At 42.2% G+C, this 15382-nt stretch overlaps 1 protein-coding gene across 10 annotated transcripts in view; it reads right to left on the bottom strand.

Moving 5' to 3' along the window:
* Positions 1-12952: 12952 nt before the first annotated feature.
* The window catches only part of ADD3 (adducin 3), a 124913-nt gene continuing 122483 nt past the window's right edge, over positions 12953-15382 (bottom strand). For all 10 annotated transcript variants that reach the window (XM_038578752.1, XM_038578758.1, XM_038578757.1 and 7 more), the window contains one exon: positions 12953-15188. In XM_038578752.1, coding sequence (XP_038434680.1) covers positions 14896-15188 — 293 coding nt within the window. In that variant the 3' untranslated portion in view covers positions 12953-14895. The remainder of the gene's footprint in view (positions 15189-15382) is intronic.

Genomic DNA, 15382 nt, shown 5'->3' with positions numbered 1-15382 from the left:
CGGAGCGCAGCCCCGTGTGCTCGCCAAGCTGGGCTCCGCCTTCTGAGGGACGCAGGCCACCTGGTTCAGGCCCCAGATCTGTCCTGGGAAAGCCTGTCTCACAGCAGGGGTCACTTGAGCGCGACAGCTTCTCGGGGTGAGAGGGCCCAGCCCGCCTCCTTGGAGGAGTCTGGAACAGGCAAAGGCATAGGAGAGGCAGGGACGGGGCCCCCCAAGCACTGGAGAAACCCCCCGGCTCAGACTCCGGCTCGGGCACCAGCCTTGATTCCTGAACCCCACTTACCGATCAGCATCTCGGGCAAGTAGTTTGGCCTTTATGGGGCTGAGGACCCTCACTCCTGAGACAGGGTAAGTAATACCGGAGCCTGTACCCCCAGCCCCTGGGTGGGGGGCAGCGTCGGAAATTCCGTTTTCCGGGTGAAGCACCCAGCTCGCTGCCCTCGACACGGCAGGGGCACCGCGCCTACTAGGGGACTCGATCGTCCCTGTACTTTCTACCTGGAGGTTGACCTCTCCCAGGGCCCACACCACCCACTCTTGGGGTCACAGGCGACGTCGCTGACGGTCAGGGCAGGAGGCCGCTACTGCTTCACCCACCCGCACCGGCTCACGGCCCCCCTCCTGCAGGACTGTGAGCTCGCCCCCCTCTGTTGGTCAGTGTCCCCGGCCCCGGGGACCTTCAAGTGAGGGCCCAGCCCCAGCTATGAGGAAAGGGGAAGCTCAGTCCCAGTTGCAGACCATTACGCCAGAAGGAGATCTGAGAGGAAGGTGGACAGGGAGCAGCTGGCTTAGGGGTCCAGCCACGGCCCCCCAGGGTCTCCCTCTGTCCCAGTGAGCGCAGAGCTGGGGCAGAGGCGACGCAGAGGGCAGCCTGCCCCACGCACGCCCTGCTCCCACCAGGGCACAGGAGCCCTGGGTCCGAGCGAGCTAACGACTCGGGAGCGGTTCCCGGCTGATAACCTGTCAATATTTGTTACTCCTTTTCTTAAAGCGAAGGCTGAGCACAGAGAAGGGTGGAGGACGGAGCCCGAATGGTCTGTGAGCGCACAGACCACACCCTGATGTGACCCAGATCTTCCCCTCTGGCAACACATTGATACAGGAGTTCTCGATGCCTCCCCTCACCTCGAAATAGTTCATCATAAGGTTCTTTTCATCACAAATGGTTGAAAGATACTTCCTAGGAGGAATTCCAGTAAGTCGATGTTCTTCATTCTTTTCACCTTTATCAGGATGGTTTTACTGCCTGTCTAGACCGGAGCCCTGGTGAACGCCCCGCTGGGCTCTTTCTTACTCCAGGTCTGGCTCTGCCAAATAGCACTGGACCCTCAGACTCCCAATCCAAGGAAGATTCTCTGCACGAGCAAGTGTGCCCTAGTTGCTGAGACTACCAGTGGAGCAGAGTTTCAGTGATTCTCCCTCCAGGCATAAGTTCTAGAAGAGAGGACTAGACAATCCATCAGAAAAGCTGGTTTCCTAAGAGGACTGGAGTGGCCAGTGCTGAGCCGGGAAGTGGGGGCAGAGGAGGTAACAATTCACAGTGGTTTCTCCACCGCCCATGGCCAGAACACCTGGCACCCCAGAGAGCTAGTCCTGCCCTGGATCAGGTCCTGTCTCGCAGTGGCAGAGGCCACCAGCTCCCTTTGGAGGAAAGTACCCAACGTGGCTGGGAGGGCAGGGCTGCGAGAAGTCTATATTTGGAAGAGGATGCTAAGTTGGGCGGGTGGTTCCCTGGCCTTATCAGGGCCCTGCAGTCCAGCATGGCACCGGGGCAGATGGGCTGTCCAATCTCCACCCTGTTGGACTTGGCTCAGTCCCCGTAAGAGGGAGGGCCTTGTCCTCACACACCCCTGCGCTCAGTGTCACCCTACTCCATTGACCTCACTGGCCTCCATGTCACGGCCAACTGCAATGGGAAGAGAGGCTGGCTGGCTTTCAAATTCAGGGGTGAGCAGACGCATGGCACTACCCAGACTGGGCAAATACTGGCAAGGGCAGAAGGTAGGGGTGGGGCTTCTGAAGGAGAATGAACACCTGTTTGATTCCAGAGGTTTTAGAAATGAGTTGAACGCCTCCGTCAGAATTCATCCAACTGAAAGTATTAATCATATTTCTCCTTGGTGGCAAAATGGTCATGGCTTCGTTAAGTCCAGGCAGCAAGAAATCAAGGATGCTTTCCATTTCCCACCTAGATAGCCTGTGACCTCAGGCTGACACGTGCTTGCCATGCTCCTCTGACACCGTGTGACCTTGGACAAGTTGTAAGTCTTCTTAGAGTCTCACTTTCCTCCTCTGTAACACTGAGATGTTTTTATGAAATTCAGCACAGTTATGTACGATAAGCACAGAGCATTGGACCGTAGGTGCTCAACAGGTGTTCTTTCCTTCTCAAAACCCCCTTTCCTTCATTTTTAGTGTCTTGAGCTTCTTGTTTGAATAATTTGATATTAGTTGGCTAATTCTGATTATTATGCCCTGTGGTTGTTTTTAAATATGACAAATTCTTTGACACTCCCCTCTTCAAAAGGTGGAAACTAACATCGCTCCCCTTGAAGACTGGCTGGAACTAGTGACTTGATTTTTGCAGGAAGAGGACACTGCAGAAGTGAAGGTGTGTGACATCTGAGGCCAGGTCCTACAAGGCATTGTGGTTTCCGCCTTTTCTCTCTTGGTGTGTCTGCTCTTTGGGCCACCCTGTCTTGAGGACACTCCCACAGCCCACGTAGGGAAGGCCCATGTGGCCCACCACCAGCAAGCACCAACTGGCCAACAATCCTGGAAGTAGAGCCTCCAGCCCCAGTCAAGCCCTCTGATGACTGAGGCTCTGGCTGACATCTGAATCACAACCTCTTGAAAAAGCCCAAGCCAGGCTGCTCCTGAATTTCTGACCCCAAAAAACTATGAGATATAATAGATGCATATTGTTGTTTTAAGCCCCAGCATTTTAGAGAGACTTGCCATAGATTAATACATATCCATTGACTTCCTTGAAACTGCATGTAGGTCAAGGCAAAGCTGTACCAACACGGAAAGCTATCAGAACAAGATTTGAAAGATGGGAGTGAGGTAACAAATGGGGTGGGTATAGGGAAGAGTCTGTTTCCTTCGATTAGAAAACCTGGTTAAAGACATAATAGAGCTTTAAGGCTTCTTTCAAGCCAAGGTAAAAATGGGAACTTCGTGGGTCATATTAAAAGTTTTTTTTTTTCTTTTGGTTTCGAATAATGATACGCATTTGACATGTGGGATTTCAGATAAATAGCACCATGGTATGGTGAATGATATCTTGGTATCTTACAGATACTCTACCTACTGTAGATCATACTGAGCAGGTTTGAAATGGTGAACATATAGTTCACTTCTACTGAGGCACTTTCTGACAGTTTTCAGAAACTCCTGGTGTTATAAAAATAGGAAAAAAATGTACACTATGTACTTTGCAAACTTTTTACATAGGTACTAGATAAAAAATAAAGCATAAAAAGATTTATAGGAAAAGTCTCCATCCCACTCCTATCCCCCATAGGCTAGTTTCGTTTCCCATGGCCAACCCTTTGTGACTGATCTCTGGTTTAATTTTCCAGAGGTATTTTATATATGCACAAATAGATAATATATATATTGTTTGCTCCTTTATTACACAAACAGTAAAATACTATAGGTGTGGTTTTATTATTTAATATTTTATTATTCAATATTGATAAAGAACTTAAAGAAAGCATTTCCTTTACCTTTCCTAATTTTTTATTTTCTGAGCTTTTGATATTTTATTATTCAAAATTTGGAAATGTAAAGAAGTCTAGAAAATAAAAAGCACTTCTAATCCTACCACCAAGTCAGTGCTGTTCAATACATGCTGTTTGGGTGTATTCTTTCCTCTATGAATGTGAAATGCGTAATGTAGGTCATTTTTTTTTTAACCATGAGAAGAATTTCATATTCTCAGGTTTTCCTTCCATTTATTTTTACACACTCCCATTCCCTCTCCCTTATCACTAACCATTACATTGTGACTATATTCAGGTTTTTCTTAAGAAGCATATTTACTTTCTCAATAGTGCTCTGCCCAGTGCAGGATTGAGGTGAACCTGCCTTTTCTGGATCTTCCCTCGGCTGCTGTGAGAACAGCTTAGACTAGCCTCTGTCACCAGACCATCTGCAAGAGGAGCAACTGAGATTGTGAAGCATCATTGAAGCTGGTTCATAAAGGACTTTCCTGGATTGCCAACATGAGACAGTTGGGGCGACAAAGCCTGCAGATGGCCAACTCTCTGAATGATGGCACTCGACTCTCAAGGAGCAAAGAGAGCTAGGAAAGGTCAGTCTTGTCAACAAGAGCCCCAAAGTCAGTTGTTCCCCAGAACACGTCTTAGAATTACAGTGACTGGCCCCAGGAAGCTGCCCTAGGTCTAGGCATTCCCAGTGATCTCGAAGGAAGTTGCTGCTCTGGAACATCCTTGCCTGGGAGGAACTAACATAACATTTTGCTCATCTATCACCTTCCAGGCACAAACACACCTTCCAACGAAATTTCTTACTGGAAAAGGGCAAGTTACAAGGGTTATCTACTCTTTCCTTCTCATTTTCTGTCCTTTTTCCAAGACTGGACATCTGATAACAGTTGTACAAAGAATTCTGGAAAGAACAGGAATGGAAGTCTTTCAAATGGGTAATAGTGGAAGGGGTAAACCAGGTATAATTTACTCCTTTATCTTGTCCCTAATATGCATCTTTTTTCCTCAGCAGATACAGGAGACCAAAAAAGTGGTAACACTATAACGATACCAATATTAATTTAGGGCTTACTCATACTGGGCTACATTTTGCATATGTTATAATTTTGCTTAATTTTTATACCCACCCAAAGAGGTGAGTGCAATTATATTATACCCATTTTATAAAAAAGTGAAGGGCTAAGAATCAAAGTCAGGTCTCTAGCACCCCAGGGCACAAACTCTCGATTATAAAACTATAATGATTTATTGTTGGACAAGGAAAAATATGCTACACCAACGTCAGTGGTGGAAATTTCAGGGTATCATTGGTATAATTGTTTAAGATAGTAACACGTCATATGCCAAAATGATCTGAGAGGGAAAGAAAACTTGAACCCGGTACAATGTAAGTTTACTTAATTGATGCCTGCTGTCTCCAGAGATTCATGTAAATTAAGCAGATAGGACAGCAGTTATCTTTTGGAATTAAAGACCGTAGAAGTATAAGCTCTCAAGTCTGATTAGGTAGGTTTGGATCACCCATTTGGCCACTTACTAATTATGTGACCTCAGGCAATTGCTTTAAACTTTAGTTTCTTATCTGTAAAACAGGATAATACCATTTACCTCAGAGGTTTCTTGTATTAAATTAATCCATTTTTAAGACACTTGGTGTTCAGTAAATTCTAGCTATTACATTTAACCCATAGAGTTATCATGTGCCAATGACGTCTATCAATGACAGGAGCCTTCAGTTAAATAAGTAATTGCTTAAGATCCAAAGGTGCAATACATGAATTGGAAAACCACGCTGGTATTCAGGATGTAGTAGCCGTACCCCTGTTCCTGTAAAAGCACACCTGTAGTAGGGTTTGCTAAGACCAGACCAATGCTCTCTGTAGATCCCCCAAGTTGTCCTTGGGTTCCTAACAAAGACCTCATTATATACTTGCACAGGAAGCCTCTCCCGCATTGGATTAGTGAATGGCAGCAGAGCTACCTAGGTAGTTTGCCCTGGGGTAAAACTCGGCCTCACCCAGAAGCCACTTTACCATGAGAGAGACAGGTTGGGGAAGGCTTCTCCAACACCGCTTCAAGTTCTAACACTTGATTTTCCCACTAGCTGATAAGCAGGCTGCTTTTGGTGAATAACCTGCCATGAGAGTAAGAAACAGACTTAGAATTTGAATCCCAGATCTATCACTTACTAGATGCTAATGTAAAAGAAGTTACTTTGCTTCTCTGTAAACCCTGGTTTCCCCTCAGTGGGGTTAACCCTACGGTGCAGGATTGGGGATTATATGAGATAATGTAATTCAAACATGCAATACAATGCCTACACGATGCCTAAACTGTAGCAATTATTTGCCTTCCAGATCAGACTAGGAACTTCAACTAGGATTTGTTTCCCAGGCCACTTCTGGATTTTTGCTGTTTTAAGATCTAGGAGAACATCTTTTTTGCTATGTACATATCATTTGCCATGTCATCAACATGAACAGTATTGTCTAACATAAGCAACAAAAATGCAGATTCTGTTTTTGGCCAAGCATGGTGGAGGACAAAAGGATGAACAAGGTACAGTCTCTGTGCTCCCAGAGCTCCCAGCCTTTTAGGAGAGATAGATACATAATCAATAATGTTAATTTAAGACAGGCTGAGTGAGATAAGTATGATCCCGAAGTGCTACTGGAGTTTGGTAACAGAAGAAAGGCATCTTGATGACAGAAACCTCATCGGTGGGGCCAGGTGGCGGAGGATGCCTGAAGATCCAGGAAGGCCTCTGAGAGGGTGCAAGCCCTCCGCCAGGTGTGTAGGTTAGGGAGAGGGGTGGCATGAGGTCTGCTTGCCAAGGAGTGCTCCAAGGACAGCTGCTGGCTCAGAGGACTGAGTGATTCGGGCAGATGCTGCTGACAGATCTGATTGTCCAGGTGAGGGCCCAAGGAAGCCTTGCTCTCCCTAGTAGCAGGCTGGAGGAGGGAATGGAGAGGTCCTAATCTTGGGCAAGTGTGGCAAGACGAATCAGAGGCCTTCGGACTCAGAGGCAAAAGGTAATTGCCACCACCAGAGGGTTATGGAGGATGTACCTTGTGGAGTCAAAGCTGTTTCGCTGGCCTAAATCTACAGCCTCGTGTATTCCAGTAGCGGGAAGAATCAGACCACTCACTGTCTCCAACCCAATCAGTACTCATGAGGAGCATCTGCTAGTGACTCCTGGGAGTGCGGCCAGTCATCACTTGGGCTGATCTTCCTGTGGTGAAACTGCACTTCAGACAGGGCAGAGGAGCACCCAAGGAACATCTGGCCGTCTCCCCAGCTCGTGTGCTGGTAGCACCTGGCCCCTGTTCATTGGTCGTGACCAGTCCCTCCAGGTAGGTTCTGGTGTGAGCCGGTGATAACCGGGTCCTGCTGCCCCGCAGGACTCGCAGGTGGCTAAGCCAGCTGTCACAGAGGGCTGCTTCCACTGTCAAGTCAGGTCGGGCCCCTTCCTGGCTCCGGAGCACTCCTCTCCCCTCCACAACTGGGGCCCCGGGACCCCCTCATCTGGCCATGGCCACCAGGACCGGTTCTGATGAGGCAGGAGGAATCAAGGCGGCTCCAGCTCCAGGGCTCTGGGGACTCACTCAACACTAAGCCACTCCTGTCTCCAGGCCCGTCATGATCTCGTGTGTTGGCTCCAGGGCTGCCTTGCTTCTGGGATCCTGATGGTACCGTGTACCTCGAGTCTGGTAACAGGATCCCCATCTGTCATTCTCCTTATGTCTGAGTTCCTGTCCGAGGAACTGTCCCCAGGCCCCTGCAGCCTGAGGTCCTGCCTTGATCTTGCCATTGCCCCACAGGAAGTGGAGGAAGCGCTGCTCTTGAAGCCTGGGGCTGGGGCTCCCGCACTCTCCAGGGGCCTTGCAGTCCTGCTTTCCTGCTCCGGATACCTGACTGGGATGTCCACTTCCCTGACCGAGACACCACTTTACCAGATTGTGCTCTTGGTTGACTGCCACGTCCTCCAGCTTCCACGTTTTCACCTGCTGGGCTGGGCTTCTTGCTGGCTGCTTCAGCCCGAGCTGTTCTCCCCACGCCTGACTTTGCTCAGCGAGTGGGAATTCCAGAGCTTGCCCCACCCAGTCCGCCCTGTTCCTCTGCAGTTAATTGAGCCATGCTTAGCTTGACTTTAGCAAGTATACGTGGAGGTACTCTTGCTCAATACTAACCTAAAGGTCAAAATGGAGACATGAGACCACACTTAATACAAAATCATTTCACATACAGGGTTTGAAGACAGAAAACCAGAAGATATTTTTTAAATGAAAAGTCTCAATTGCCACACAACATATTTTAAAAGGCTTACCATACCCAAATAACCGGTGCAGCGGGAGCCCACCTCCCACCCACCCCCACTCCCACCGACCAGTAGCTAATATTTGGAAAACAATTTGTGGTCGTCGGAATAGCCTCAGATTACCTTTACTTAAGTTGAAAGAATTGAAGTTGACATTTCCAAAATAGAAATCAGGTAGGAAGTAATGTTTAACTTTAACTTGTGAGACTAGGAAACACCAGTGGATATTGCCCGGGCCTGCCAACAAGTTTCTCCGAAAACTGAGTGGGTCACCTATTCTGAAGTCAAAGTCTACCAAGCCAGCCACCACTGCAATCCAGCCCCTAGAGCATTACTCAACAGGAAAGCGTGAGTTATAGCATGCAACGATGACTTCCTCCACAGCTCCTGCTCAGTGAGAATCTTCAGAAGCTATTGCTTTTGGAAAAACCAATTACTTTAGATCCTGTCTGCGAGAGAAAATGCTCTTACGTTAAGGACAGACACTAGACTGGCAAATCATTGAAGAGGGTCTAGCAGCACTGCTGCTCTAGGTCTGGGCTGGGGACAGTCACTATCAACATTTTTTTTTTTTAAACCCAGAAAGGAGTACCAGTGGGAAATCTACAAAACTGTGTACTTCCTAACTCCTTCATCTTATAATCATACCACTTTCTTCATTTCTAATCCATCTGTTAGGATTTTACTGCTATGGGAAACCCAAGTTTTTCTTGAAAAATCTCTAAATATCAACCTGAGAGGACATACCGTTTGGTCTAAGAAGTCCAATTAAATAATACTCCAGATCGGTCTTGCCATAGGGCTCATACATCTACTGGCTTTCTGAGGGGCACCCTACTACAAGCAAACAATTATTATAGACAAGATTTTTGTCCTACTTATCGAGTATTTTATCATTTTAATAGCACAGCTAAAAAGTTTTGGAACAATTTCTTAGAAAGCTAATGCTCATCAGTGCATATCCAAATTAGATTAGTAACACTATCCTGGTTTTTCATTTGCTTTTTACCAAATTAGATTAATAAACTCAATGTTATTGATTTTAAGGTATGGAATTTAGCAAGGAACTAATATTTCGTCTAATGATGGGAGTTACCTGGGACTGAAAATGTGGGATTTTTTTTTTTTTTTAAACTTTTGTAAGCAAGGTCAAAACTGGCCCTGGAGAATGACAAAACCTAATGCGGTTTGTGTAGGAATAAAACAAAACGTAGCTTAGTCAATTACATTCATCATTGCTCTGGTATCGAGACTTACCCAACCAGAGATTACAAAGGCCTTAAAAATAATTATGGACTGGATACATATCCATCTATCTGCTAGATAAAACATAAACCTTTTTTTGGCTATGGAAGGAATATCAAAAGGTATCAGTTTATCGTTTAAGATACAGATGACATTTAAAATATTACAGCTTAAAAAAAATTTACAGCTTGCAGCAATAAAATCAGCTCCTTAATTTGAGAGAATACGCAAAACTCTCAGCAGACCTGAAACCTTAGGAAAAACAATTACGGATTACATAATATACAGACTGTGCCCTGCAACACATTTCTCTTAATGATTTCTGTAACAACATGTTAAACATTAATTTGCTGGGAACTTTAGAAAACTGTGTATTTATTCCTAGGTTACGATCTGATGAGCTTCCAAGATAGACTATGGCACGGTAGCAAAGCAGGAGATAAGAGACTCGAAGCCCTTTGCTTAACTCCTGGCTCAGCTGCCTCTGAGCTGCATGATGTCAGGCAAGGACTGATCCTCCATGAGTCAGAACAAGAAAACAAGGCTGAAGGAATAAAGGAAATGATTTGGTATCTTTAAACTTTCCTCAACCTTAAAGTACACCCAGCGATGCATAATCAGAAAAAAGTCCTAAATGGAAGCTCAAAGATATTTTGAAGAAATTTCCCCATGATTAATTAAAACCAAATTTAGACCGAGGATTGCCCTCTAATGGCCATCTCTTGGAAATGAAATCCCTTTGAAAACCACTGAATTTGCAAGTTACTTTTTCTATCAAAAGTTCCTCAAAGGCTTATCCTTGTTCTGATCTCCAGAATGTATGCTAGATTTTACTCCAAGAAAGATTATCTCCAAAAATACTTATTTTTTATTTTTAAAGATTGTATTTATTTATGATAGACATAGAGAGAGAGGCAGAGACACAGGCAGAAGGAGAAGCAGGCTCCATGCTGGGAGCCCGATGCGGGACTCGATCCCGGGACTCCAGGATCGTGCCCTGGGCCAAAGGCAGACGCTAAACCGCTAGGCCACTAGGCCACCCAGGGATCCCCCCCAAAATATTTATTTAAATAAAGTTGTAAGTAAATAAAAGTATACTTCTGAACTTTAAAACTATCTGTATAACTAGGGGTGCCTTGGCTGGCTCAGTGGGTAGAGCGGGAGACTCTTGATCTTAGGGTTGGGAGTTCAACCCACACTGGCATAGAGTTTACTTAGAAAATAAGTCTTAAAGAATAAAATGTCAAGGTTTAAAAATAAAGTAAAACTACTTCTCTAACTAGATTAAACAGTCTTTTCAGGTTTTTAAAATAACAATTTCCTTGGACTATCTCTCCTTGTCTCCAACACTGAAAATCGAAAAGGAAAAAAGAGGAAAAGAGAAAGAGTTTTTACCCAAGTCTTTTTTGCATCTTAAGCAAAAGTTCAGAAATCTTGTCTTCCAGGTGTCCTGGTGAAGACTCCTTATATTAAAGAATAGTATCACCACAGGCCACTCCTACTTTGCAGGTATTCATCAATTTCTTTATTCTTGGGGTGACTTGCTGAGAAAAAGAAAGCCGTCTGAATCAAAAGTTAATGTTTCATACTAAATCATCTATATCCCATCTGGGACGCCTGGGTGGCTCACAGCGTTTGAGCGTCTGCCGTCGGCTCAGGTTGTGATCCTGGGTCCTGGGATTGAGGCCCACATCAGGTTCCCCACAGGGAGTCTGCTTCTGCTTCTGCCTAGGTCTCTCTCTGTGTCTCTCCGAATAAATAAAATCTTTAAAAAAAAACCTATATCCCATCTTATATTGAAACATGAGTTCACTGTGAGTAGACTTATAATCCAAACTAAGTAAACTGCCCAAAAAAGACCTCACAAAAATGTAAACTGGAGCCACACTGAGTCTGGCACACAGATGTCACTAGTAATTTTAGAAATCAGAATGTTTATGGGTGGAATGCTAGCACCTCCTTTTCATTTTTTGTAAGCCTTAGTCTCATTATCTACAAAATGGGGTTATCTATTTTGTTGGGATGTTGGGAAACAACAAATGAAACAATACATGAATAGCACTTAGCATAATTTTTGATAACAGAAGGGATTAAAAAACAAGAAATATTACCTCCCCAGTCAAAACATGACAATTTTTGAAGAAGGCATTATATTGCCATTCCCAGGCTCTAGGAGTCATTTTTTGGTACAGCTTCTTTCTGAAACCTCACTTCAAAAAATTGGTTCGACCCGTTCTCCACCATAGGCATTAGAGTCCTTCCTGGTGGTATTTGTATTGGTAAAATAGGACTTGCTGAGACAACAAAGTTGAGAATAGTCTAGTGAAGAGAATGATAAGCAACAAAGGAAAGGTCTTCCAAGTTCTGGGTATTTCACAACAAACATGGTGCCTACCGACTAACAGTGAAGTTACAAGCAAGGACTTACTCCACACAGTGGATTGTTAGGTCTAGTACACCCTCTAGTGGCCAAAAAGAAGATTGTTCTTTTACACATTTTTGGTCAAGATTGCAATTTGATGTGTATGTATCACCCTCAAGTTTAAAAAACAACCAGCTTTGCCTTTATGTGGTGGTTTTTTGTTTTTTGTTTTTTGCCTATGTTATAAAAACAAAAAAGCTAATGTTAAGAGAAATCAATGCTGTCACAACTGGATCCATTCAGTTCGACTCCTTGAGTGAAAATACTAGAGGAAAAGGTAGAGGCAGCATACCTTTCATGCTATATATTGACTCTCAAATATAACTTAAAGTTAACTGTCTTTGTTGCTTTATGGAAGGGAGTTTTGAAATGAGTATTCTTCTAAAGCAGCAATTTTTCACCACAGAGTTATTTACAAGCCAAAGTAATAATTAAATATGCCCAAGACTATGAATCTATTCTTCTCTGCCCAAACCTTTCATTTTTATAATGGGTAATTATAGCAAAAACTTCAATTAACCAGAACCCTCAATTAACATGATTTCCCCTTCTTGCACTCTATTTTTAGGACAAAGTGGGGAAAAAAAATCACAAGAAGTCATTCATGTGAAGGATTGAGTTTGAAAATCTTCTAGGATGAATTATGCTAAGGAGAAAAAACCCAGAATAAAATTACATTCACACCTTGATAACCAGCATATATGAGATACATCTATAAATCATCCAGAGTTAGAAGGGAATAGATTTATTTTGAATGTTAATGTGGTGGAACTGTAACCTATTTTCCATTCTTTTTACTGTCACATTGTTACCTAAATAAAAAGTCAAAGAAAAGGGTAAGTATTATAAACTCAGCACATATTCTGCAACATTTTCTATTCGGCATCCATAGATCATAACAGCAGATCTAAAACTGAGAATCGGAGTCCTAAGTCCTTCAAAGATCTTTAGATCCCAGAGATATATTTGTGGTCACCGTACACTATCAAGACAAAGAATAGGACACTAGGGGAAGATTTCTTTTAATGTGAGCTGAAACAAGAAGGGTAATTTTTACATAGTGGATTTTTAATTAATTTGAAAATAAATTTACCAGGACATTACTGATTCAGAAGCAACAGTCCTACCCAAAAAAATCTCACTGTGGTTTAAAAAAAATTTCTTTCAACATTCCACAAAGTAATACAGGCTAAGGAACCACCCCTGAATTGAAAGCTCATGATACCAAATGCATCTATTTAAAATACTGTTTATTTGTGATTTAACATTAATTAGCATTACATCTAAGAGCAATATCAGATAACATTTATACATTTTCCACAGGACACAGAGGTTCATTGGCTCATTCTTTATGCCAAAGCAAGTAAATAGAGGCATTAGCAAAAGGTGCAAATAGTTCACTGTTGCGTTTAAAAAATATTTATGCACATTGCATTCATTTAAGATATATATATATATTTAAAAAGTTATGGGAAAGCATAGTTCACAGGTTACTGTTTCTACATACATTGTAATACAACATAAATGATGTAGAACATAAAAAAATCCTCAAATACAGAATTAAGCAACTGAAAGTTTCCACTAAGAGATTAAAACACTGATTCCAGTAGTTAGTGAGATCTAGAATGAAATTTCCAGGCTCTGTTTCAACTTTGCATCATCATACACATACAAACAGAACCAGACCTAGAACACACTGTAATCAATGTGATTTTTTACATGCCAACTCACCCTCCAGAAACACTTTGGATTATTTTTACCCACTGACCATTTCGGATCATTGATTTTACATTGATTTGTGACATCACTTGGGTGAAGGGGAGAAAAAACTATATTAAGTCTAGGTTTAAATTTGTATTTACATTAGAAAGAAAGTTAAACGAAACAAGATAAGAAAACTTTGTAAAAATTACGAAGTGGTAGGTTTTCTCACGGGGGGATTAGACCCACTGATTTCTTCTAGTGCTGCCTTCTAAAGATTCAGAAGCTAAAAGGAATTGACCTTTTTAAAACTCAAATATCAACCAAGAAATACAATGATTTTGGCAGAGTAGAATTTCAGAAATTTGGGACATGTTTCAAATAAGCTATGCCTCAAATCCTATCAAGACTATCAAACTAGAATTCTTTGTATGACACCACTTTTGTTCCCTTCATTTTTCACTTTCTCTCTTCCTTTTCATTTGGTTACCATATGAGAGCTTCTTCATTTGTTAGCAATACTAAGAAAAAAAATACATGATAAGGTTCAAATATGGATCTAGTTATACCTTGAAATGTTCTAGTCCCCTTTTGATACCAAGTCCCTGGATTCTTGAATTATATTTAAGTATACTTAGTACCAAGCAGCCTTAAATATGCTCTACTGTTATATGATTGGCTAATATGCTTATGATGCTTTTATAATGAATGGTATACAAACATCTCAACATACAAAAATTGTTTTTGCCAGAGTTAAACTAAATAACCCATGTTATGTGTACAAAATCCCCTTTGTTGAAAAATAAGGGGCTTTCTAAACTAATAAAAAAGGAAGTTTTCAAAAATTATAGTTTACTAAAATGATTTTTGTTTTGGCAAAGAAAGTTACTTCAGGTGAGGAAATTTTATACTATGAATAAAATTCCAAATGAATCTTTTCTTAAACTTTTTAAAAAAATTATGTGCCAGTGTATACTAATGCTATAGATTCTTAGAAGCTTTTAAAGCATTCTGTTAATGCCCACTGAAACAATGGGAAACCAAAGGTACAGTCAATAATGGTGGTAAAAAATTATAATCTGATTACCCAGTGAAGCAGCTGCTGAGAAATAAAAATTCTCTCACTTGTTCACTGGTAATTTATTTCCAACAGATATTATGCAGAAGGCCTGAAGTAATTCAGACAGGTATCTGTTTGTGGTGAATTATAGTAATACTTCATGAGGGCAGAGCTAACTAAAACTAACAAGTGTTTTAAAAATCCAGAATCTTTTTCGGAGATATAAAATGAGAGATGAATTTGAAACTTTTTCATAATAGGTTTTTCTTTTAGAAAATCTCTTTCCAGTTCTTAAAGTCCAGTTTGCTACATACCCCCAATCTTATCTACCACTGCTTATTAATAATCAACTTAAATGTGGTATTTAGATGTGCAATGTCACATTGTAATAATAATAATTATAAAACGACTTTAGTTAGGCTTCAACTTTCTCCTTTTTTTTGTTCTTTTTCAGAAAGGAAGGAGTACGGAATTTCTTCTTTTTCTTGGATGGTGATTTTGAAGGTGAGCCTTCAGGTGACAGAACTTCTTCAATTTTTTCTGGAGACTTAATGGTAATCTCGATGTTCTCTATGGTCGTGCTTGTAGTTAACCTACTCACTCGCTTAGCGAGCTCATCTTCAACATCAAGCATATCATCCTTGCCATTCACTACCGTGACAGGCACTTCCATGGAGATGAAGCTCTTGGAAAATAACTCATGGTTTTCTACAAAAGGGGAGGGTAGAGTTTTTTGGTTATTTTATTATAGTTAACATCTTTATTTTACAAAACTGAAATGTTTTAGCAATGTACTAAGACATTACTTTAACTTCAGTAAAGATAAATTATTATCTTTGGATCTATTAGCATGAAGCTAATTTTCTTACAAGGTATAAAGGGGAAAGGGACAAAGTTATTAG

Source organism: Canis lupus, chromosome 28, assembly GCF_011100685.1.
Source record: "Canis lupus familiaris isolate Mischka breed German Shepherd chromosome 28, alternate assembly UU_Cfam_GSD_1.0, whole genome shotgun sequence".
Classification (NCBI taxonomy): Eukaryota; Metazoa; Chordata; class Mammalia; order Carnivora; family Canidae; genus Canis; species Canis lupus.
The sequence above is the reverse complement of the archived record's forward strand: the minus strand, read 5'-3'. Positions and strand labels throughout refer to the sequence as shown.